Source organism: Ammospiza caudacuta, chromosome 3 (genome assembly GCF_027887145.1).
Source record: "Ammospiza caudacuta isolate bAmmCau1 chromosome 3, bAmmCau1.pri, whole genome shotgun sequence".
Lineage (NCBI taxonomy): Eukaryota > Metazoa > Chordata > Aves > Passeriformes > Passerellidae > Ammospiza > Ammospiza caudacuta.
The window spans coordinates 59,852,417-59,875,365 of NC_080595.1; the positions used below are offsets into that span (position 1 = coordinate 59,852,417).

Sequence of the window (22,949 nt, forward strand, 5' to 3'; positions counted from 1 at the left end):
TGCCACATCACCCTGAATGCACTTGCTCTACACAGTGCACTTGAAAATCAAGCCCACACTTTTGCTGTGGGCTCCAGCCTGCCACTATGATCCACACTTTAGCAACTGCTCCTCTAGCTTACAGACAGGGGATACACTTCAAAATTGGAAGGAACAGAGATGATGTGCATAAGATGTTGAAGTGGAAATACTTTGTCTACATCATCATCATTAGAAACACTCATGGAGCTTCCCTCTCCTCACCTCTTACAGGATCCACATGCCTCGTCTCCCGTTCCTTCATGCTTACAATACAAAATGTATTTTTATGCCCATAGCAAGAGTCTAGGTCTTAACAAGATAGTAAATAGCTAAGAAATGTCCAAGAGTTTGAAGCTCAAGTGTTGGTTCTAAGGAAAAGCACACTGTGGCCAAAATAAGCTCTTTTTCAGCCTGAAAAGGAAACTCCCAATCAGCACTCCAGCTGAACCACTATCATACTTCTTAACCTTGCTTTTGCAAACAACTTTTCTACTCCTAATTATATCTAGACAGACCAATGCTCACTTCTTTTACAATAAAATTGTATGATAGCAGCTGTCTTAAAACAGGCATGATGTGATTCACACACGGACAACATTAAAGATGATGTGCTGAAATAATGACTGACTGAATTTAGATGACTGAAACAAGATTCTGTTTTCTTACAGGTATTAAATATTACCGATGTTTTGGCAAGAAAATAATCAATTTTTTTTTCAATATTAATCTACTTGACAACTTCCTTTCAAACTAGAAAGCATAATTCTGACATAAAAAAGGATCATAGACATCAGCTCCTATTCTTCACATGTAATACTGAACTGACTTTTGGGGAGTCCTATTTCAAAATTACAGGGGACATGTCCCTAAAAGTATGTCACTAGGTCATACTTCAGGCACAATGCAGTGAATGTGCTTTGAAGAGCTATCCACACAAAGCTTAACAGAATGATAACATCTTAAGTATTTTGTCTAAGATGCTTCTGTCTCTATCTCTCACTTTGTAATTTCTTTTACATTGAACCTATCAATGCAAACAGAACAATATTTCTTCATGACAACTTTGCACAGATGTGCCAGAACCTTCTAAAATGCTTTCTTGCATTTGTGAACTATTAGAAAGCCCAGGAAGCTCAACAGTTCTGAAGGACATGGCTCAGCTGTGCTGTGAGAACTGAAGGCAAGCAAACCAAAATGGAACAAAAAGAAATATTAATAATCTGCTCAACTTAACAAAACATGAAGTGGGGAGGGAAAAGAACATTGAGACTGTGACCATTATTTCAGATCAAAGCAATGAAATGGAAATGTATCATTATTTATTTTATTCCTTTTTCCTGCCATAAGACAGAACAGGCTTGCTTTAAAGGAGCACATTAAGTCAGATGGTAGATGACATTATGCTGTTTGTTAGGAGAGCTACCCCTGTGTTTTCAAACTTTTCCTAAGGTGGATTAAAACATAGTTCCTCTTGATCATTTTCAAAATATTTTTGCAAAAGTGCACAAGTGAAAAAAGCAATAGTAAGTCCATAGCAATACAAAACCTCATCCAAAAAACCTACAAACTTAGTGTTGTGTAACTCATTTAAATTAAAAGAATTTCCAAAGGAAACACTTGTTGTTATGCTGTCCTTTTTAAAAAGAAGAACAAATCATCAGAGCTAGTCTAAGGTAATGCAGTAACCACTTAAGAAAGGCATTACATGGTTAAGGTCAGGGTTAGTGCTCCAATGCAAATAGGCCTGGCCAATGGATTACAACAAATAACATTCTCCTACCCTTAAGATAAAATTCTCCTTTCCTGGTATATATTGCAAAACAAATGCATCTCAGTGAAAAAATCCTACTCTTCATAAGTTTATCCCTCACTTCCTAAATGAATTTATTATGCTACCATAGGTTATACTTCCAAACAACTGCACACAAACTGGCACCGTAGAGAAAGGAAAAGTTACTGTACTGTGTAGGAAAAACAAAACATGAATTGGTTCTTTCAAGTCTTTGAAAAACTTTAACATCAACTAACACATTTTCTTACTTGAAATTCAAATAACAAAAAAAAAATCAAGAGAAGAAACCTAGTGAACATTAAACCTGTTTTTCATAATCAGCATTTTAAACAAGCAGAAGAATATAAATTCTATAATCATGTTATCTAACAACATTGTCATTCAAATTCAAGTTGCTACAGTACTTCATTGTTTGGTTAGAAATTTGTGTTAGTTTCTGACTCTCCAGCTTCTGGGAATATGAAACAGGATAGTTTTCCCTGCATGCATTAGATTTTATCAAGGAACTAGAGTTAGCTATCAGAGTGACATCCAGACAGGTTCAGCACAGCTCTGGGATTACTGGTGACATGCTGCTCCAGGTTCACAGGTGAGGAAGAGGAAGGTAGGTTTCCCCTGAGCTCTGCTGATTAGTCCCACAGGCAAAGTACAAACTCTTTTACTGCCAAAAGTGAAAATGAACCTGGGAAGACTTAAGTGCACAAAGCCTCAAACTTAGGCTTCCCATTCTGTTTCCCATCAGTGGCCTGATCCAAGAGGTAAGCTATGGGGAATGCCAAAAAGCAAAGCATGATTATGGGAAAGCATCTGGACGGAAAGAAACAGAATTCTCTCCAGCTATTGACAGCACTGCACAAGCAGCTCTGGGCCCAATCCAGATTTTTTGCTGTGAACCAGTGGAAACACCTCTGGCCACCCTGTCACCCACCCCATCCAGCCCAGAGCAGTCCTCTAGCACAGCCCCAAGCAGTGAGAAATAGCTGAGGAATGAGACATGGCAAGGATCAAGTTCACAGCACTCCATCTCCCAGAGCGCCATATGTTTCCTAAGTGCTGTCAGTCACTTAAAAGCCCAGAGCTGAGACAGGCCTGGCAAAAACATCCACAGCTGTGAAAACACGGGTGTGCCAGAGAACTTTCTATCACAGCTGCTCGGATTTGTTTCCTGCTCCTGTCGGCGCCTCCTGCGGTCCGACACCATCGGTTTGCCTTGGCTGCCACCCTGCGGCTCGGGCTGTCCAAACAAGAGCTGTCCCCAGCACCGAGCCTGTGCCCTGCTGCACGTGCCCCCAGGACAATGCCACCCCAGCTGGAGCATTCTGTGAAATCTGGGACTAAGGAACAAACTGTTACGTTCCACAGGAAGTCATACCAACTTCTAAGTTGTGTCTAAAAGTTCTGCAAAAAGCAGACATGGAGATCATGTAAATCCTTCAGTTTAAGGCTCCTGAATTTCTTTGAATTCTTTTACGGTTCTCTTCAAAGATAAAGATTGGGATTTCTTTGTTCCAAGAGCAGCAACACTTTCAAACCTTTAGAACACAAATCCAGTGGAAGTAATTTCATGCAGATGACAGTATCACAGGACAAGAAAAAAAGAGGGCATTTCTCTTGCACAGAGACAAAGCAAAAGGGAGAGCTAAAACATTTGTTTGTTGGATTCCTTTGGTGTAAAATAATGAAGTTAGAGCATCTGCTGTTACATGTAATATTCTGGTAGAGGTCAGTGTTTGCACTATTTCTGAGCAAGCAGGAAGGAGAAAAGACCCTAATCCACATTGGCTACCAGCAACCCCAGTGCCACCTGTGACTGCCACGAGGAGTCTCCCCCTTGGGAATGGCAGCTGAGGGCAGGATTGTCAGGTGGGCAGGCAGTGGGGATGCAGGATGAGGCCAGACAGACAGAAGAGCACTCACCTCACTCTGCAGCTGTGGGGCTCCCCAGTGGCAGCTGAGCACGGCGGCCCCGCGGCGCTGCAGCACGCTCTGCAGGGCAGCTCCCTGTGCCCCGTGTGTCCCCACCAGCAGCACCTTCTTCCCACCTGTTTGACACAAGGCACGGCTCTCAGCCACCCCCAGCGCAGGGCACCAGCACCAGCAGCTGCATGGAGCTCCCCCAGGCCACCCTGGGCTGCAGCACTGCAGAAGGGGCTGCAGAGGGGCTCCGAACAGGACAGTGCCCTGTGCCTGCACAAGCACAGCAGCTGTGCAGCACAGCTGGCACTTCTGGAGCCCGTGCAGTGACAGCAAGCACAGGTCTTAAGGAGTTTCCTGGTGACTCTCTAAATTCTAGTAAGCAAATACTGTTCTTCTCGCTTTTTTTTGCACAAATCCCTTCATTCATATTTGTTACTAAGTACATTTAATCTCCTGTTTACAGTTCTGCTACAGAAATGCTCACTTCAACAGTTATGAATCACTTTAAGAGAGACAACTTCTGACACACTGCCTTAAACCAACAGTGTCTTCACACACACTAAACCTGCTTGTTTAAATCTGCCATTTCAGTGTCAGCACTGACACAGCACAATCCAAAGCAAAGGATTTGCTCAGCAGCAATTTACAGGCAAACCTGGGTTTCCCCAACTCCTCACACCAATCAAGACAATCAAGTGAAATCCCCAAGTGATGCCTGTATTTTCTGTTTGGAAGACTCACATGTCTTGTGTGTCTTCAGTGAAATTAAACCTCCTGATGGCAGCTAACCCCTGCCTAATACCCAAAATCTGTAGGCCTAAGGCCTGTTTCTACAAATACAGCATTCAGATGTCACTGAGCAGGAGGACACCTTGTCACTAGCAGGAGATAAATACATGTCAGGTGGGAAAGCAACACAAAAGAGAAGACACAACAAAGTCAGATTATATTTGGCTCATAGCCAGGATTAAAACAGGCCAAAATTAATGTAATGATTGTGATAGAAGGGCTCACCTATATCTTCAAGAAGCTCCATCACAGCACACACTGTAGGAGGAACCAGACAGTCACAGACATCACCATGTACCAAACGTCCTAGGTTTACACTGGATAATCTGCAGTGGAAAAATATGGAAATTTAACATAAAAAAGAGCTTGTGTAGCATCAATCCCCAGCAATGCTTGTAACATGCCGAAGAGCTAAATCCCAAGAGCAAACATCTCTCACAAAAGCAAATCCTTTGGCAGTCATGTACTGCAGCTAATTTGTATCATCCCACACCTCAGCTAGACAAACACTGAGCCTCAAGAGAGGCCAGGAAAGGGATCTGAGTTAGAATGGGTAACACAATCCCAGGATACACAGGCAGCTCTTTACTTGTCACCATGTCACCCATAGCACACTGGGCACAAGCACTTCAGAGGCTGCAGTGAGACCAGACTGGCTGCCAGAGACAAGCTGGCCTAGGAGGGGGCAACAGAGGTGTTCCCATACTGACAATATCCTGTACTCCACATAATGGAAAGGTTTTTGAAGGATTTTTAGATATTTTTCCTGACATGAAAAAAAAAAGAAGAGAGTGGGATAAAAAAAATGGTAATAGCCTGCAGCTAAGAGCAGGAAGGCTACAAGAGCAGCAAAATGATAACTCACAAACCTAAATTACACCAGTGGTCTCTTCTGAGAGCAGTACAACTCAACACTGATTGGAAATCTGTGCTAATGGGTCCAAACTATTATAGCTTACTCTCTCACCACAAGAGAGTGCTGTAAGGAAGTTAAAACCTCTCTGCAATTTTCCCATCAATCCTTCTTGTGAAAATTCAGTACTTTGTGCCTACCACTTGTATTACTGAAGTGATGAAATACCTTAAGTATCACCAGTAAATCAAGATTTCATTTTTTTATTTCTTTGAAAGGACCATGCCCTGAATGTACATTATGTAAAAAATAAAAAGATAATGCCCAAAACTACTTCAGCAAAAGACTTCTCGATTCAGAGGCATCTTTTATCACTGCTCAATAGCACAGCTAGACACATTGACTGAGGAATTCATTAATGAAAAGCAGAGTAGAAAACTGATTTTACAGAGCCATCAGGCTTGTGCCTGCTAACATTATTTCTCAGTGCTCCACTTACCCATCCACATCCTTCTCTGGTTTCACAGCATTTAATACCTTACTGCTACATAAGCTTTCTGGGAGGTCAAGAGCAAGGCCCTGCACGTTAGGATCCTCATTGAGCCTCAAGATTTCACTGACAATCTAGGAAGTTAATAAAAAACATTAAAGATCAGAACAACAGATAAAAGGAGAATCTGATTAGAATGAGGTAAAACCTGTAAATTTTCTTCAATTATTTTATGGCCACCTGCTTATTACTGTAAATTCCAAATGAAAAAGCTCTACTCAGTTTGTTATCAGTGGCTTACCAAATTAAGCCACCCTGACTCTATTCTAAACATCTTGCAAAGCAAACACATATTATGTGACATTATGCTGCCAAAAGCAGTTTGTGTTTCAGCACTCCAAACCTCAGCAAAAGCCTGTCACTGTAATGGCTTCTGAAGTCGCTTTCAGACACAGGACACCTGAGTTAATACATAGTGCAAAACAGGACCAGATCACATCCCAATAGAGGGACAAAAAGCTGTAACACGTGAAAGAACAATTATACAAAGAAAAAAAAAATCATTTTATTAAACCAGCATATATGGTTAACAATTTTCCTTCTCAAAACACCCCAATCCTAAGAGCTGGCAATTGCCTTGTGAAGAACTGTTAGGCTGAAAAGGCACCACAGAGAAGTTTATGGAGTTCAAGTTCTGAACCAGATGCAAGTTCAAGTAGTTTATAATTGGTCATATCTGACATCTGAGACTGTCCCACCGACCCTTGATTCCCTCCTCTCTAAAATATAATGCCGATTCATGCTATTCTGCTGTGACCACAAAGAATACAAAGGAACAAAACATGTCAAACATGTTTTTTTAGGTGAGAAACGTCATGCAAGCATGTCTTCCCATCCTATTACAAAACCACTGTGCAAGCACCATAAAGCTTTATAATAGAATTGGATTAATATCCAACAGTAAAGGATTATAAGTATTTTTTTTCCCCTTAACTAATACCATGCCTTTTTAAAATGCTTTTCTTTTAAACTATTCATTGTAATTGTGAACTCTATTACCCAAACACTTGATATGCAATCAACCTTAAGCTAGGAACTAGGCAGGAATTAGATTAGCTGCAACTCTGAACCAAGAGAACATACTACTTTCATGCTAAACACAGATTACAAAAGCATGTCACTGGTACAGAAATGCCTCTTTAGTTTCCTGACTCCTGGGGCAAAACCAGGCATATCTCTTAAGGTCCTGTGGCACTTGACAGCAACAGGACTGGTATACATTGCACTAGAAAGGGTGAATGTATATGGACAAGAAAATATCTGCATTTTTCTTTTAAAAAACCCCTTTGATATGGTACAAAATGCTGAGGGCCTACGGAACAATTAAAAACTCAAGCTGTATTTCTGCCTCGTGGAAAAGTAATTCACTTTTCCATTTTAATTGCATCTTACTTTAATTCAGATTTCCATCATCACAGCATTTAAATTACTTATAACTCATGCAGGGTAAAGTAGCATAGTATTAACTTGCCTTTATTGTACAGAGAAAGTTATGACAAAACCCAAATGTGCATGGTATTGAAATCCCTCCCACCTTCCCACACCAGGGAACACAACTGAGATGTGGATTTTAGCAGATGAAAAAAACCTGCCATAGTGAGTAAGCAAGACAGTCAGCAAATCATGATAAATTTTATTGGAAATAACTTCCTTTAAATAAAAGAAATACCCCAATTTTCTCTTTAAATACACAGCCAAGCCACTTCTAAGATACGACTTCAAACTAACTGCAACTACTGCTGCACAGTCACTGTATTTTACATATTTCCTGCTATATTACTCAACAGATAAAATGCATTTTCCAACAACAAAGTGTATTTGTTTTTCATTTCAAAAGCCCACTCTTTTTAAATGGGTAGCTGATTATCCATAATCTACAAAACTTCACAGTAAATTCCTTTTAATGTATTTGGAAGCAGTTCTTGAGATTACACTGCAAGGCAGTAACATTTTAAGAACAAAGTGTACCAAAAAACAAAAGAGTACACAGAACTCACAAGCCTGCAGGATTATCAAACTTGCCAAGCACAAGGAGGCCAGCTGATAACAGAGTCATCTTCTACTATACATTCCTTCACTGTTTAACTTTCACATGGTTTTCTATATTTAAAACATAATTGATATTAAGTTCTGCACCTTCAACAAGGCAAAGAATTCAGGCCTCTAGTTATTTGGGGGGGATGTTTATTTTTTAATACACAATTGAAACATTAAAAAATCAATAGACAAATTCAACACCCCCTTCTTTTCCCCTCCCTTCCCCATATAATCATGTAATCTATAATTTCCCTGAATAATCTGGGTAATAATCAGGTACAGTCAGAAGAGCAATTGTGGGAGACAGGATACCTGAGCTGGTATGGAGTTAAACACCAAGCACAAACCCAAAACATGACTCTTAAATCTACCCCAGCTTGCCAGGGAACAGCAGACATGCCCATTAATTCTCTTTTTTCATTCTTGCCAGTAAGAGGATAATATTTGCTATTTAAACCAAGGCAATCCTAAGCCTAATTTGAGTTACCAGTGGTCAATCAAAATAATAATGAATGTCAGTAATAAATAGAAGTTTTTGACAAAAATGGAAAAGGAAGGCTCTTTCAGGTACTTCAGTTACCTCATCTTTGGTGCTGCCTTCAGGAAGACAGATGTGAATAACACGTAGACCAATCTGTTGAAAGAAAAGACTTAAAATTACCAAAGGCAAGTAGCTCAAGATTAACACATGTATCAGCTAATGCTTACCTCTTTGGCCAAGTTCTTGTTTGCTTCTTGAGTCAACTGGTCATTATGTGCCTTGGGGAACAAAACAGTAACTGAGTTTTAAAACAATACATTTTAAAAATGAATACATTAATGCACATCTATGCAAGGAACATAGTGACAATGTCTGTGTCTAAACTAATAAGAAACAATTCTAAGAAAGAAGCAGAAGGCCATCCATGTTAATCCCAAATAGTTCAAGACTGCTGACAGTGAAAAAAAGAGATGAAGAGGTACAACTCCTGGTAGGGAAGGAGGGCTTGCCCTCTATCCCTCCCTGCACTGCCAGCATTCCTGGCACTGCACCACCAGCATCCCACTTCCCAAGTGTGGCAGCAGGTGCTGAGTGGCAGCACAGAAGCTGCTGCACTGAGGACACTGTGCAGAGCTCACACTGTGCCAAGGAAGAAGAGACAGTTCTAGGGACAGCCCAGCACCTCCTCCCCTGTGACAGTAAATGTGGGACTGTGCCCCCACACTGACTGCTCAAGAAGTTTAACTGGGATGGAGCCACTGGTGGTACCACACTGTCCCCTGTAATATCCCTGCAGCACTGGCAGTGAACACTTACCTTGTGTGAGTGCAGACAGTCCCTGCCCTAAACCAGCTCCTATCAAAACCCACTGAGCAGCACAGGTGAGGCCAGAGCTCAGCACAGGGGCTGGCACAGTGCAAGGGCAGGGCAGGAGGTGCAGGGGAGCCAGTGGTGCTTTGCTGAGCTTTGCAGGGCAACAGCTCCACTGTTAAGCATGATCCTGATGCTTTACTTTTCAGTATCAAAAAAATTAAGAAGCACCCCCAATCATTTTTTGCTGTTGCATAGCTTCAGCCGAGGTTCAACGTGGATAATAAGCAACAGAGGTATCAGTTTTGGCATTGATTCAGATTTAGTTGACTCAAGAGGAAAAGGACAGTCCTAAAATCATTCCACTGCAGGTTCAGCCGGCAGCTCCTCATTCCCAGCCCTGCAGAAGAGGGGGTGCCCTGTCATGCCAGCTGCTGCTGCTCACAAGTAAAGGAGGTGACTTCCCTGCCCTCCCTCTGCTCCTCTGGGCAGATGTGGCACATGGGGAGCAGCACAAATCAAGGCTCTGCCCACATTACTGGTAGAGCAGAGCATGCAAGAACATCTGCAACACCAAAGCAAGTTTTCTTTGCACCAACAAATACACATTTAAAATAGGCTCTGCTTCAGTCTTCACAACCAGACCAGAGTCAGAGTGACTGGAAAGCTGGAGAACAGAGCTTGGGTGAATCCTACCCAGAAGGATCTAGGCCACATGCTCCTACAGGCACCTCATGAGGCAGACCAAGTGAGGTAAACAGGGACAAGAGGGACATCCCTTCTATTGTGCCAGCACTAAACATGCATGTAGCCATGCAGAAAACCAGACCCAGGAGACAAATGTGGTTGAAAGGAATCCTCTTTAGACCCCTTGGGCTGGAGTAGATCCCAGTCCTATTCCAGATCATGGTGCAACTGGATGGAGACTAACAGGAGTGAGAAAAAACAGGTCACTGCTTTCCTAGCAGTGCTTCAGCTTTAGCCTTAGAGGGCTCTGTGAAAATGCAATTATCAGGAAGGGTGAGAGATGAGAGAGACAGTTCAGATATCCTCACTAGAAGACCCTTTGTTGCTGTATTACTTAGATTCACTATTAGTACTTAAAAATACTTACAGTTGTGTTTTAAAACCTACTGGGTCAGTTTGAGTGTGTGCCCACTCAAAATCAATACCACCATCCTAGGAAACAGGACAATTACATTTTTGCCAGCATGGCAGTGGGTCTCCTCTGAATGATAAACATTCCTAATTTTGTGGCTTTCAAATCTTCAGAAATCTAATGAACACCTTTCAGCTTTGCAAGGATAGCAATCCTCATCTCCGATTTTGATTGCCTATCAAAAATTGCACCATCAGTGGAATGGAAATCTCTTCACAGCATTAGTGAAACAATGGTTCTCAATTCTGCAAGATTCCTTCACATCAGAAAGTGCTGCTACTTCTACAGGATGCTGACACTTATTTCACACAAACCCTTCTGAGCTGACTGGGACTTTTTAGTGTGGTTTTCCTCTCCTTAGAAGAGCAGGAAGACATTGATAAGCTGTAGCTACCCAAAGGTAGCATGGCTGACAGGAAGCAAAAGGGTCTTTCATTAATCCTGGCATTGTTATTTCAGGGATGGGAAGTGAAGGGAGCCCACATTTTCAGGAACGTAAGGACTTTGCTCAGGATTGCAAAAAAAGCTTCATGCTAAATAAAGGTTTGAGAACACTACTTTAATTCAACTGTTAAGTTAATCAGCTTAGACAAGGTGTGAGAAAAAGTGATCCATACTTAAAACAACGAAGATTATATCGGCAAAAGGAAGAAGGGATAAAACTGTTCCTTTCCTTTGCAAAGCCTTGCCAGGCCTGAAGAAAGGCAATTTACCATCTGGTGGAGCTACCTCATCCTATTGCTTTGCTTTATAATAAAGTAGACAATATTCTTTTTAAAAAAGGATTAAAATTACTTTTTGCAGGGTGTGCTTCTCAAGTTTCAGACAACTAATGGTACCAAAGGAGATCTCTCACAGCCAGTAAATGCACAGACATACTTTACCTGAATAATGGCAAGCGTTGGCTCAACCCGGGGGTTTTTTCTCTTAAGAGAGGCCAAGGAATTCTTTGCATTGTCAGTAACTTTGCTGCAACACAGTGACAAGCAAATCTTTAACAAAATAAATCCTCCAAACATTAGTGGGCAGAAACCAAGATTAGTCAACAATGTAACAGAAATGCTTGGGCTTGTAAATTTTCAATCTCCAAAGTTATGGTGGGATGTGAACTGTGAGGGCTGATGCTCAGCAGGCAGGTAACCTCAAAAGGCTAATTTTTTTTTTTTTTTTTTAATAGGTATGTGGGGCATTGCTCTGGCATGCCCAAAACTTTATAGCTAGGCTGTGCTAATTCATGAGAGGGCTTGTCCAGCCCCACCATGGGAAGGGAACCAGCACTGTGAGTTTTCTGATCAGCTCTTGGGTGAGGTGGGTCCTTCATCCCCATACCCTTGGCCAGGGCAGTGGGAGATGCAGAGGCCTTTACAGCTGGGGCTGCCACGGCTTAACCCGGGCTACACCAACCCCTGGGCAGCAGAGCAGCCACTTTCATGGATGCCTTTCAAAACCACTGGCAGAAGGGAGACAAGGCAGCTCTGTTTCCCACATTACTTCTTGGAAAAACTAGTGACAGCCAGGCACGGGGAATGCCTTCAGGAAAAAAAATTCTGGGTAAGTGGCGGCCAGCTCTCCTCCGTTACCTTTTGCAGGTGCAGGTGGGCAAAGAGGAGACCCCCTGAAATATGTCTGTCCGTCCCCCATACCAAGGAAGACAAACAGAGAAGAACAGCCTGGAGTGGATTTTTGACAGCTCCTACCCTTGCAGAAGCCAAGGACCAGTTCAATTCAATGTCGTTTCAAACTATCCCGTCCAGGGCTGAATTGGGACGGGAAAGGACCAGGGACACGTTTTTCCAGGCACACATCTGCGCACCACCTCACCTGAGCCACCGCCACATGACGGCAGCTCTGCCCGCTCCCGAAACGCCACCAAAACCAAAACCCGGAGCAAATCCCGCCAGCGCTTCTGGGCGAAGGGGGGCATCTTCCTACGGGGTCCCCCCAAAATCCCACCTCAAAACCCAACCCGACGCACCCGGTGAGGGCGCATCGCCCAGATCCCCGCCACCCCTCCTCCAGCGTGCCCACACCATCGCAGCCCCCGGTTGCATCAGCCGGCGCTGCCTCCCCACGTGCGCCTCTTACCGGGCGGCCGCGGCCGCGCTGCGGGCCCGGGGCAGCGGCGCGCTCAGCCCGCGGCGCGGCGGCAGCGGGAGCGGCGGGGCTGGAGCGGCGGCGAGTGCCGGGGCCAGGCAGCGCCGCAGCGCCGCGCTCCTCATGGCTCCGGGGCGCCCCGGCAGCCGCGGCGGGCACGGGGCAGGGGCAGGGGCGAGGCCGGGGGCGGGCGGGGATGGAGCGCCGCCTGCCCCGCTCCCCGCCCCGCCGCTCCCCCGCCGTCGCTTCCGCTTTTTCTTTGCAAGAGAAAAACTGCATCCAAATCACCCCCGAACATCAGCTCCGATAGGCTGCAGCCAATAACTTCATTCTTGCGCGCCCCGCAATGAAAAGCACCCAAAGCTTTTGCATACTCAACGTTTATTAAAAATAGTATGAAATGGTCCCTGGGAGAAGTTACAATACTAGTAAAGTCCCTTTTTTCTGGTTGGTTGGTTCTTTTCCCCTCCCTCCCAATTCCATTGATTGCATGAGATGCGAGTTAAACATTCTCCTAAAGCCGTTTAAACAAATCTAGATGCGCGCCCACAGATTTACCTTCTATTCATATTTACAATACTTTACAAGCTATATTAAATAAATATGGGCTCTGCTACACCTAGGCGTCTTAAATATGTACAACATTATTTTTCAGTCGGATTTTACTAGATAGATACGGGTCCTATCACAGGGGGTGTGCTGACTGTAACAAGTATCCCTGTGGTACGAGCTAGTAAGTACCATGACCAACCAGCCCTCAAAATAACAATTCCTAGCCAATGCAAGATACGTGTGGTAAATAATTTAGTCAGTTCTAATAAATTCAAGTCCTCAAATCTTAGTCTACAAGTATTTAGCTGTACACTAATAACTTCAGTTTTTCCTCATGGTAACCAATGTAGTAAATAAACAGCTGTTCTGGAAGTACAGTGCTCTGTAACTGAGGGGAGTGATACATGGTTAGTAAAAACAGTATTTCAATGAAATTCCTTTGTTTATTGATATGTTTAACTCGGTACTGGCTTTATCCATGTAATCTGAAAAATGTAAGCACCAAAAAAGAACAACAGTCACACAAGGTGATCAGTGTAGATGTATCTAGGCTTTCCTTTCGGTACAATGTTTTCAAGTAACAGAATCCAAAACTGTGCAACAAAGATGATGAAGGGGAGTTAAGTGTAGATGGTACTGGAAAGCCTGCCCTTGCTCTAAACGGCAGCTTTTATTCTATACACTATTTGCAAAAGAATGGAATGTATTCTCATTTTTAAGCTACTTTTTTATTGTACATAAATTGGATTAGAGTCAGCATGGACTGATTTACAAAAGATATCTTTTACCTCTCTCTGTCAGGAAGTGTCACTTCCTGCTGCAGGAGATGCATGCCCTGGGGACTGCAGCTTGTCACTCAACCAACAGTATCACTGAACCACCCTATGGGCCAAATGTGCCCCACAATTAGCATTTCACCCAAGAATCTGGCCAAACCTCATTGTCTCAAAGGGTTACTGACACTGGGGCTTGAACAAGTGCCCAGCAGCTCACTGCGTGTAACACACAGCTTTGTTTCAAACACTACCCAGCAGCTTTTGACAGCTGGGTGCTGAGCTACAAGGCACTCAGATTTGGATTGTGTGTCACAAATGCCACCATCACTGGAGGTACCAAGACTGGCCTAGCCCTCTTGACAAGCAGTGCAGCTCCCCTTCTAATGCCAAAACCATTCCCCAGGCAAGGACTGTCACATCCACAGGTTCTCATAAAAAGCCTCCACTGTCTGTCTTCTGCCTCCTACGCAGTTCCAGTAAGTAGAGAAGAGGCTTCAGACACAGAGCTATCAGCCTGGCACAAGAACTAGGACTAGATTTTCTTTAAAATGTAAGAAGCTTGCTCTAAAGTAATGTAGTATATGCATTGGTCCCACACACTTGGAATCTGCCTCATGAAAAGTAACGTGCAAAAAGGTGTGTGCAACTGCACACGTAGCCTGTTGGTGTAATCACCAGAACCCTGCTTAGAAATCCACACAGTGACAGGAGCAGCTGCCCAGCTAAATGCTCCTGTATGCAAGCAGAGTAATCATACAGGTGTTTTGGATGCAGAACACTGGACACCAACTGGAAAGTCTAAATATCAAAGTTTCCAAATGATAAAATGGCTTAAGAATCAATTGTTATTACACCTGGTTGGATGGCAAGAATCAGGGGGTATCACACCTAAGGAAGGAAGAGATGTGAAGGTTCAGTAGGAGATGAGAAGTTCACATCTCACATGTGCTGCAGAGAGACCCCAGACAGTGCACATGTCCTTTTTCACATCCAGGATTCTAAACCATTTTTTAAAAGATACATTTTGCATCTATTTACAACATTATTGCAGTACAATGCCTGATAGTGTAATATTATGGAAATACGTGATGCCAGTACTGATTGTCCTAGTATATATTCTGTCATGATAAGGCAGTACAGCTAGAAATTACTGAAAGCATCAAGCAAAGCTACTTGAACTGAGACACTGGAACTTTTCCCTTAAAGACTGGACAATATTCTGCTGATTAGGAGATGGTACTCTCCACAGGTAGTCATTCAGTTTATCCGAATCACTGTAAGCAGTCAGATATGGGGTAAGTGTGTGTTTGCTGCTGGCAGACTTTGCAGGAGTACAGGAGACAGTTTTGCCACAGAACATTTCAGAAGGAACAGCATCTGTGTTACGCAGTTTAGGATCTGATTTCCTGGTCTGGTTCTGAGAAGTCTCCAAGTCAGATCCCTCATCTTCAGACTTTATTTCAACATAGTCATCATCATCCCCTTCTCCGTCTTCAGAATCTTTGAAATTCGAAAAATAGTTCTGAGTAGCCATCTGTGCTGTCAGAGGGGAGGCTCTGTTCACTCTCAGGACCTTTTGAGAATCCTGCAGAATCATATCTGAATAGTTTTCAGGGATCTGCTTTCTCATCTCAGGCCCTGTATATCCTGAAGCAATTCCAGGAGTTTGATGGCTATTGAATCGAAAGTTCCTATTCAAATGGACCCTTTTCTTATCAATTTCATTATTATATACAATTGATTCTCCAGACCTGTTGACCACTATTGAGGAAGAGGACTGTGACCTGCTGTATGTCTGTGGTTTTACACTGCTTACTCTCCTCCCCAGTGAGTTATAGACGTGATCCTGATGCAAGTTTTCTTTGTTTGGCTGGCTTATAATGGCACTCCACCTTTGCGCCGGGATGTGCAAACGGTTGGGAATTTGAAGGGAAGGCACTGAGCCAGCTGATGGCAGCTCCTTCGAATTGCTTTTTGTACCAGCTTCTGTAAATGAGTTCTTGGAGTTTGGGTCCTGGGATTCGGAGCACGGAGAGAAGTCAGCCAGCTCGCCGTTACTGTAGGTAGAATGCAAAAGCCAATCTTCTGCTCTTGAGCAGTCACAGGCAGGCTGGGAACGGGGAGGAGATGCGGGTGTGGAGAACCTCCCAGCTGATGGCTCCTGAGGAGCAGCCCCGGCTTCCTTTTGGACCTTAGGCGTACTGTCTCTGAAGACAATTTGGTCATAAAGCTGGGAATATTCAGCTATTCTGGCACCTAGAAAGAAGAGAGAATTGACTTAGCAGAGACGAGGAATCCATTTCAGCAAATCATGCAAAAATTTAAAAATCTCAAAACCCTTAGTATTAAAAAGCTCTTAGAGAAAAGCTTTCAGTTGTGTCAATAAATTTGGCCTCTGCAAAGTAACATGAAACACTGGAGACCTTTGTATCACATTTCAGTACACTTTGTTGAGGAAAAGAAGCATAAAATATCTTGCTACAGTGAGCAGTCATGCAGGACACAATGCAGCACATGGTTCCAATAATATGCTGCTTGTTTCATGTTAAAATGGAAAAGAACATTCTAAAAATGGCCTGGTAAATAAGATATTTAGGGAATTTAAAAAATATCACAAGAAAGCAAGAATGACACTCTGGTGCATGGAGTCTGCTGGCTCCCCATCTTTCATTTGTTTCAATCGGTCATGGACAAAAATAGTTCCAGACCTGTTGCATATCCATGACTTCGCACATTCATTAGCTGATAGAAAGATTATCAGTTCTTTCTTATCTGACCACATTCCTTATGCTTATGGGTATGATTTTGAATGGCACCTGAGCAAATATATGTGACATGTTAGAAGACAGACCAACTTGAAAAAATACTGGTTTAGTCAAACTCTAAAGATCATGCTATTAAAGGAAATAACTGCTTTTCTGTAGGGAGACCAATAGTGCTTCAGGCATGATTTCTACTTCTAGTCTCAGCTGAATTGCTCTTTTCTGCCACTGCCCTGCTATTTCTTCCCAAAGTTATCAAGTAACAAGAAATGAGATATAAAAGACCATTCACATTAAAGCAGTCTGAGAAAATTAATTTCACTTGTAACACAGAAAATAAGATCCTGATACTCAATGACCAAGGTGCGAAAAATTCATAATCTTCCAGTTCAGAACACAAAGTTCACTGAAAGTTACTGAAGAAATGTACCTGTACAGAAATGTTTTTAACATACCAATAGCAGGACCTCCTTGTTTTTTCTCCTCCAGAATAGCAGCAAGATCTTTGTGTTTCAGTTTCTGTTGTCTGCTAGCTGGCTGTTCCTGCTCTGGACTTTTAACTTTCAAAAGCTGGTTAGCCTTCTTAATTTTTTGACTGTACTGTCTTGCCATCATAAAAACTCTGTTCTTTGTTTTATCCATAACAGCCAAGTCATTTTCCACGCCCTCTGCAGGTGTGCTGGACAGAATACTGCTGACAGGCTCATATGGACTATCTACAAAAGGCATCTCAGTGGAGAAGGAAAATCTGTTCAAACTCATAAAAGAGTTCTCCTTGCATGGTGTAGTGTCCTCAAGCCTGAGATTAGCCTCACTTATGGTGGCAGCCCTGGGCTTCACAGTTTTAGGGAAAATGGGAGTTTCTGGCAGAGAGAGAGTAGACAGTGAGTACTCTACATCTTTACTCAGTTGAGGTGTGCTACCAGCATGCAGCCTTTCCTGCATGTCATCTTTACAAACAGGAAAGGCTGCAAGGACACGGTCTCTTGTCTTTTCCTCATTTTTCTTGATGTAGTTCTCCAGGTCGTTCCAAATCTCATCTACTTCCTCTGAGAGTTTGTCTGCTGCAGACTTATGCGACAGTGAGTCAGAGTTGGAGGAGCTATCGACTAAGCTCAAATAGTCAGTGTCAATGGGCACACGATGGTAAGAGCTTTCATCTTCGCTGAACTGCAGACTCTCCTCAGAAACAAAATGTCGCAGATTGTCACAATATGCAAAGTCTTTTTCCAAAAAACTCCTCCTTTTAGAGGATTTTAAGGAGTCATGTTTAAAACCCAATAGAGATGTTTCTGGAAGCCGTATGGTGTCATAGATGTTGTCTTCAATAATTCTGAGCTCATCCAAACTTGAAGTTGGTGCTTCTTTACTGAGCAGTATCTCCTCCCTGCTAGCATGAATGGAGGTCCTCTTTTGATTTGCTGTTGTCTTTTTGGAAGTTGAATCTGAGCTGCTTTTGTTTTCAGCCTCATACAGAGAGTCTCTAGCGGATCTCCGGGGACCATGGTGTGTCTCCTCTCTTCTTGTCAGACCCATCAGCTTTAAGTCTTCATAGCTTATATTATCATAAACATGTTCAATATCATCGATAGTCAGCTCCTCTGAAGATTCAGGATACGCATTCCTACTGTTCCCCTCTGCTGCCTTCACCTCCCTCCGAGAGCCACGCTCCCCTGTTTTGCACCTGGCACTGGCTGGACATGTGTTGCTTTCACCAGCACTACTGGCCCGTCTAACGATTTTGTGACGAGTGGGGCTGGAAGTCTCATTTTGCTGCACTTGCCCCAAGTGCCAGCTGCATGGACGGCCAGAAGAACCCCTCCTTTCCCCACCAGGAGCTGAGCTTGTGGTGGATGTAGACGCTGATGGTACAAACATCTGGTAATCGTCTTCATCGTCTTCATTCTCATAAGGTGGGCGCCGGCTGGGGAACAATGCCTGCCTGATCTGATGGTCCGTCCAGATGTTTCTGACAGAGGTACTTCCCCCCAGGATATTCATGATCAGAGAGTTGCTCTGGGGTGTGCTGAACTGTCTAGGAGACTGTGGCTGCCTAGCTGCGCAGGGAAATGGAAGATCGGTATTCAACTGCATTGACTCTTCATCCGAAGGGTCCTTGGAGCTCTGTGGAGATTTGAAATTTGCAGGTAACATTAGCATATCCCTGTAGTAATACAGCAATTCCCTCTTTCACAGGACTGCCACAGCGCCAGTCTGTCCTGCAGCAGAGAATCACATGGAGATAGGCAGGGCAAGTGCCCTCTCCAACAGAGAGTTAGGGAGCCAGGGTGGCAGTGCCAGACTGCTTTGCCTCCTAATCCTTACCATGGCTCAGAGTTTACTCTCGGTGTTTAATAACATCTTACTTCAAATACAAGACAGTAGCTTATGTTAATGCATGAGTAATTAAAGGCAAATCTGTTTGGCAGGAGTTGGATTAAACCTTTTATGCTAACTCTGCAGTTTCACAGTTGGATTAAGCTAATCTGACTCTGGGCTTGTGCCAAAAGTTTTGTTCTTCTCCTTTTCCTTGCCTATAACCCTAGCAGAAAGGAATCTTGTGCTGTCTAGCACATGCCATTGAAAATGTCTTTTTTTTTTAGTGTAAGTTTTTACAGCAAGGCCACATGTTCCCTAATGCCAACATAAAGGATGCTTTAGATATTGCTGGCCAGAATTTGGGGGAGAGAGGGAAAGACAATTCCTTTTGTCTTCAGCTAATGCTGATTGGTTTAGTTAGCTACTTGTTTTTCCCAGCCCCCAAAAGAAACAGTCTTTTGTCACAGACATGAATATTTTCATGATATGAACATTGATAAACAGAAGATGATGTTATCTGTCAACCTAGGGAAAACATTTCTTTGACATACTTATGATGCATAGCAAAATAGAAGTAAAAAATAATAATTACTTACCTGCATTTCACATTTATTGAGATTGAGACTTCTTCGTTTTTCAACATTTTCAGCAGCTTGACTATTAAGTCTTTTTCTTCCCCCTTTTGATTTCTGCAGTGAGTTTTGCTGTGATTTTAAAGAAAAAAATGTGAGAGGTAATAAAACCTACAGTTCTTTGTACAGTCTGGTTCAGAGGAATTACTAGGAGCTACAACAGGCCAGGGACCTATACTGGGACACGAAGCAGCTTATGAGTTGTTAGCACTGCCACAAGAAATATTCAGAGCTTATAAAACCTGTAAAAGTACAATTGCCACATCTAGTAGTAACCACTAAGCTAATAGTATCAGTTTTTTGTGGTATTTTTTGTGCTTACTCATTCTTTCATTCTTACTTATGTTGGCAAGAGGGGGAATTACAAGTCACTGCACTACACTGGTACAAGATACTATTTTATGGAATATTTATAATGCAAATAGTGTAATTTCAAAGAGGAAATGCAATCAGCTTCAAAAAGAATCTCAATCACTGGTTTCATATAATTCATAAAACAGATGAGCCACACAATGATATGACCTCAGTATCAACTAAACCAAATAAACTGAAAATCTAGATTCTTTAACGCAGCCACATTTTGAAGTTGGATTTTTAGCCTTTCAAAGGCATTACATATGTGTGGAAACATCATACCAAGTAAGAAAAAAAACTACCATTTGTGCAGTAGTAGGAGATAAAGACTGTCATTTTCATAAATCGTACTCAAAACTTCTCATATTCAAGTTCACACATTCATAGCTCCTGCCAGAGGCTCACAGATCAAGAAACATCCCATCACATGCAGCAGTGTCTGAATCTCAGTATAATATTCAAGTCCTTGCTTTGAAAGCACTGTCTCTGCATGAGGCCTAAAAAGGTTTTTGCATGGCATCAGCTGAAGAAACAAGGAAAGGCCAGTTGTCTGCAACAGGTAAAACTTTTCTGTAACAACCAGGCTGGAGGACTGCAAAGGAGTAAGTAAAATTCAAGTAGTGGGAATTTCTCCCTCTGTGTAGGGGTTTTTACATCTTCTCTGTTAAAATGCAAGTGAGTATTGTGTGAAGTCTAAATTAAAATGTTTCTGAGGAGAGGAAGTTGTAAACATTTGCAACACATTCCTGTCTGTTTTACATATAATTCTAATCCTTCTTCCATTCTCCACAAAAAAAAAAAAAAAAAAATTATTTTTCCCCACTTTTTCCTACCTGTTCAGACTCTTCTTCATCATCAGCATCAATCTGTTCTGTTGCAGAAGTCTGAAGAGTTTCATCGTGATCACTACTGTAGGCTGGTTCAACAGACTCTTGAAACTGGCTCTCCAGCCCACTGGATTCCAGTGAAACCTTTTTCCTAGAATTCAGTAGGGCTTCACTTGATCCTAGTTTGGTGGCTTGAGATAACAGGGCTCCTTCAATGCCCATCCGCTTTAAAAAAAAACAAACATGAAACGCTTAGATTAGAAGTTTTTAGAGATTCTGTATTTTAGTATAGAATCAGACTCACAGGCAATGTTTAGCCTACAGTCAGTAAGCTGCACTGAGGTGAGATTTATAAAGAAGTAAGTACAACAACCAGTACTTTTCCATGTAATATTTAGAACTGAAAAAATATATGCAAAAGACCCCATTCACACCGAATCCTGGGCTTCAATATTATGGCATGACAATGAAGTAATACCTAATGTACTCTGTTTATAACACACACACAATTTTTAAAATTCCATCTTAAATAAAACCCCAAGACCTGAAACTCAAAAGTAGACTTTCAAATTGCACTGGGAATTTCCATACAAATTCTTACAGAAAATGTAAAACTTACAAATGTTCATTACAATCTGCTCAAGCTGCATGTGCTCTGTTTGGAGATACATCATTACATAGATATATATCTATACATATCTATATGTCAGACTAAGTTGAAACTTTCCAGTTGTATTTAATAAGGTAATATGAGCCAAAGAATAAACACTATTTTTATACACTGCACTTCCTTGATTCTAGTGGTATTTTTAAGTATCCTGTAGCACTACTAATTGATTGGACTGTATTATAAACCGCAACCATATATGGATTGCTGATTTTCTTCTTTATTAAAAACTCCCAAAATAGTAAGCTGTATTTCTACTTTTTTCATTCCAGTAATCTTATTTGAGATGCTAAATAATATTTATGGGTTTGTTTTCATTCTTAAGGTCAACACAACCAAGAAGATACAGATTCTCCAGTAAACACTGTGCTCTAAAGTCATATGAATGGGCTAAAACAAGGAATTTAAGAAATGGCTTACCTTCTGCATGTCTGGGCTTACATCTGAAAACAAAAACACATCAATAAATACCAAACTGGTGTCAGGCTATGCCTGTTTTAATGCTACCCCAATTAGGAATTCCCCAAAGGGGGCTGAATGAAGCAGCAATTGAGCAAACAGACTATATGGGGATTTCTGATAAAGCAGAGACAGCATGAGCTTTACCAGAGTTCCACCTGAGGCCCTGATTTTGCAGCACTGCTGTGATTTGAGGAACTGTTCACAATCACCAAGACTTGGTGTGTTCAGTTCCTAGGATGTTTACAGGACCAATCCCCAAGTGTGGAAAATCAGCTATTAGATTTAAACACTAACATTTTGGGTTTGGCTTTTTTTCCCCCAAAAATTCCTCTTCCTCCCCTTAATGTATTTAGGGACAGTTACAAGTAAAAAGATTCTGTCTTCAGTTGTTTTACAAAGTACAGGAGCACCAGGTCAGTAAACAATACACAAAATATCTTACCATTTGACTTCAAAACTTTATGGACTCTAGATGAGGGTTCTGAAAAAGACAACAACATGTTTACCCACTGTGGTATTCCAAAGAAAGCTGTCGGCATCCTGAACAACTTTTTTTTAACATGTATATAAAAATTTAAGCTTCTGAGCCCACACAGTGAAGCCAGATTTTAATTTCTTTATTGCAAAATTTCCTCACAAAGATGATCTGTTGACGTATCAAATCTACAGCTGTTACTAAAGCATATACTTGTTTCTTAATGCAATAGCAGTTGCCCTCCATTCATCTAGGCATACATAAATTTTATCCCATGGAAAGATTCCTGCTTTCAAAAGACCATATCACCTCTGTTACTGCACTGCAGTGTTAGAGGTTTTCTGTTTGAAATATGCATAAGGTACCAAAGTCTTAGATGGGCTTAGAAAGTGTAAGTAGCTAAAGATTACATAGGAGGCCCTTTGATCAGTAGAAACATTTTGTATTCTTCCTTTCACAGAAAGAGCAGCACCAATGCAACAAAGGTGTGCAAACACCTCAGAAACAAAGGAGAACATACCTCAAACATAATTGGAACTTGATTGCTTTTGAAGCACAAATGTTGCTGTATGTTAAATCATTACACCAATACTCCCATGAGCCTTGTTTAAGTTATTCCC

At 42.1% G+C, this 22,949-nt stretch overlaps 2 protein-coding genes across 2 annotated transcripts in view; both read right to left on the reverse strand.

Moving 5' to 3' along the window:
* Positions 1 to 8,703, reverse strand: part of MTHFD1L (methylenetetrahydrofolate dehydrogenase (NADP+ dependent) 1 like) — a 139,191-nt gene extending 130,488 nt beyond the window's left edge. The window contains exons 1-5 of the mRNA XM_058801095.1: positions 8,668 to 8,703; positions 8,540 to 8,593; positions 5,872 to 5,996; positions 4,745 to 4,845; positions 3,731 to 3,855 (exon numbers count right to left, since the gene is read on the reverse strand). Coding sequence (XP_058657078.1) covers positions 3,731 to 3,855; positions 4,745 to 4,766 — 147 coding nt within the window. The 5' untranslated portion in view covers positions 4,767 to 4,845; positions 5,872 to 5,996; positions 8,540 to 8,593; positions 8,668 to 8,703. The remainder of the gene's footprint in view (positions 1 to 3,730; positions 3,856 to 4,744; positions 4,846 to 5,871; positions 5,997 to 8,539; positions 8,594 to 8,667) is intronic.
* A 4,191-nt stretch (positions 8,704 to 12,894) lies between these two features.
* PLEKHG1 (pleckstrin homology and RhoGEF domain containing G1) overlaps positions 12,895 to 22,949 on the reverse strand; it is a 125,851-nt gene continuing 115,796 nt past the window's right edge. The window contains exons 15-20 of the mRNA XM_058801049.1: positions 22,297 to 22,335; positions 21,813 to 21,835; positions 20,732 to 20,950; positions 19,509 to 19,616; positions 17,049 to 18,717; positions 12,895 to 16,087 (exon numbers count right to left, since the gene is read on the reverse strand). Coding sequence (XP_058657032.1) covers positions 14,991 to 16,087; positions 17,049 to 18,717; positions 19,509 to 19,616; positions 20,732 to 20,950; positions 21,813 to 21,835; positions 22,297 to 22,335 — 3,155 coding nt within the window. The 3' untranslated portion in view covers positions 12,895 to 14,990. The remainder of the gene's footprint in view (positions 16,088 to 17,048; positions 18,718 to 19,508; positions 19,617 to 20,731; positions 20,951 to 21,812; positions 21,836 to 22,296; positions 22,336 to 22,949) is intronic.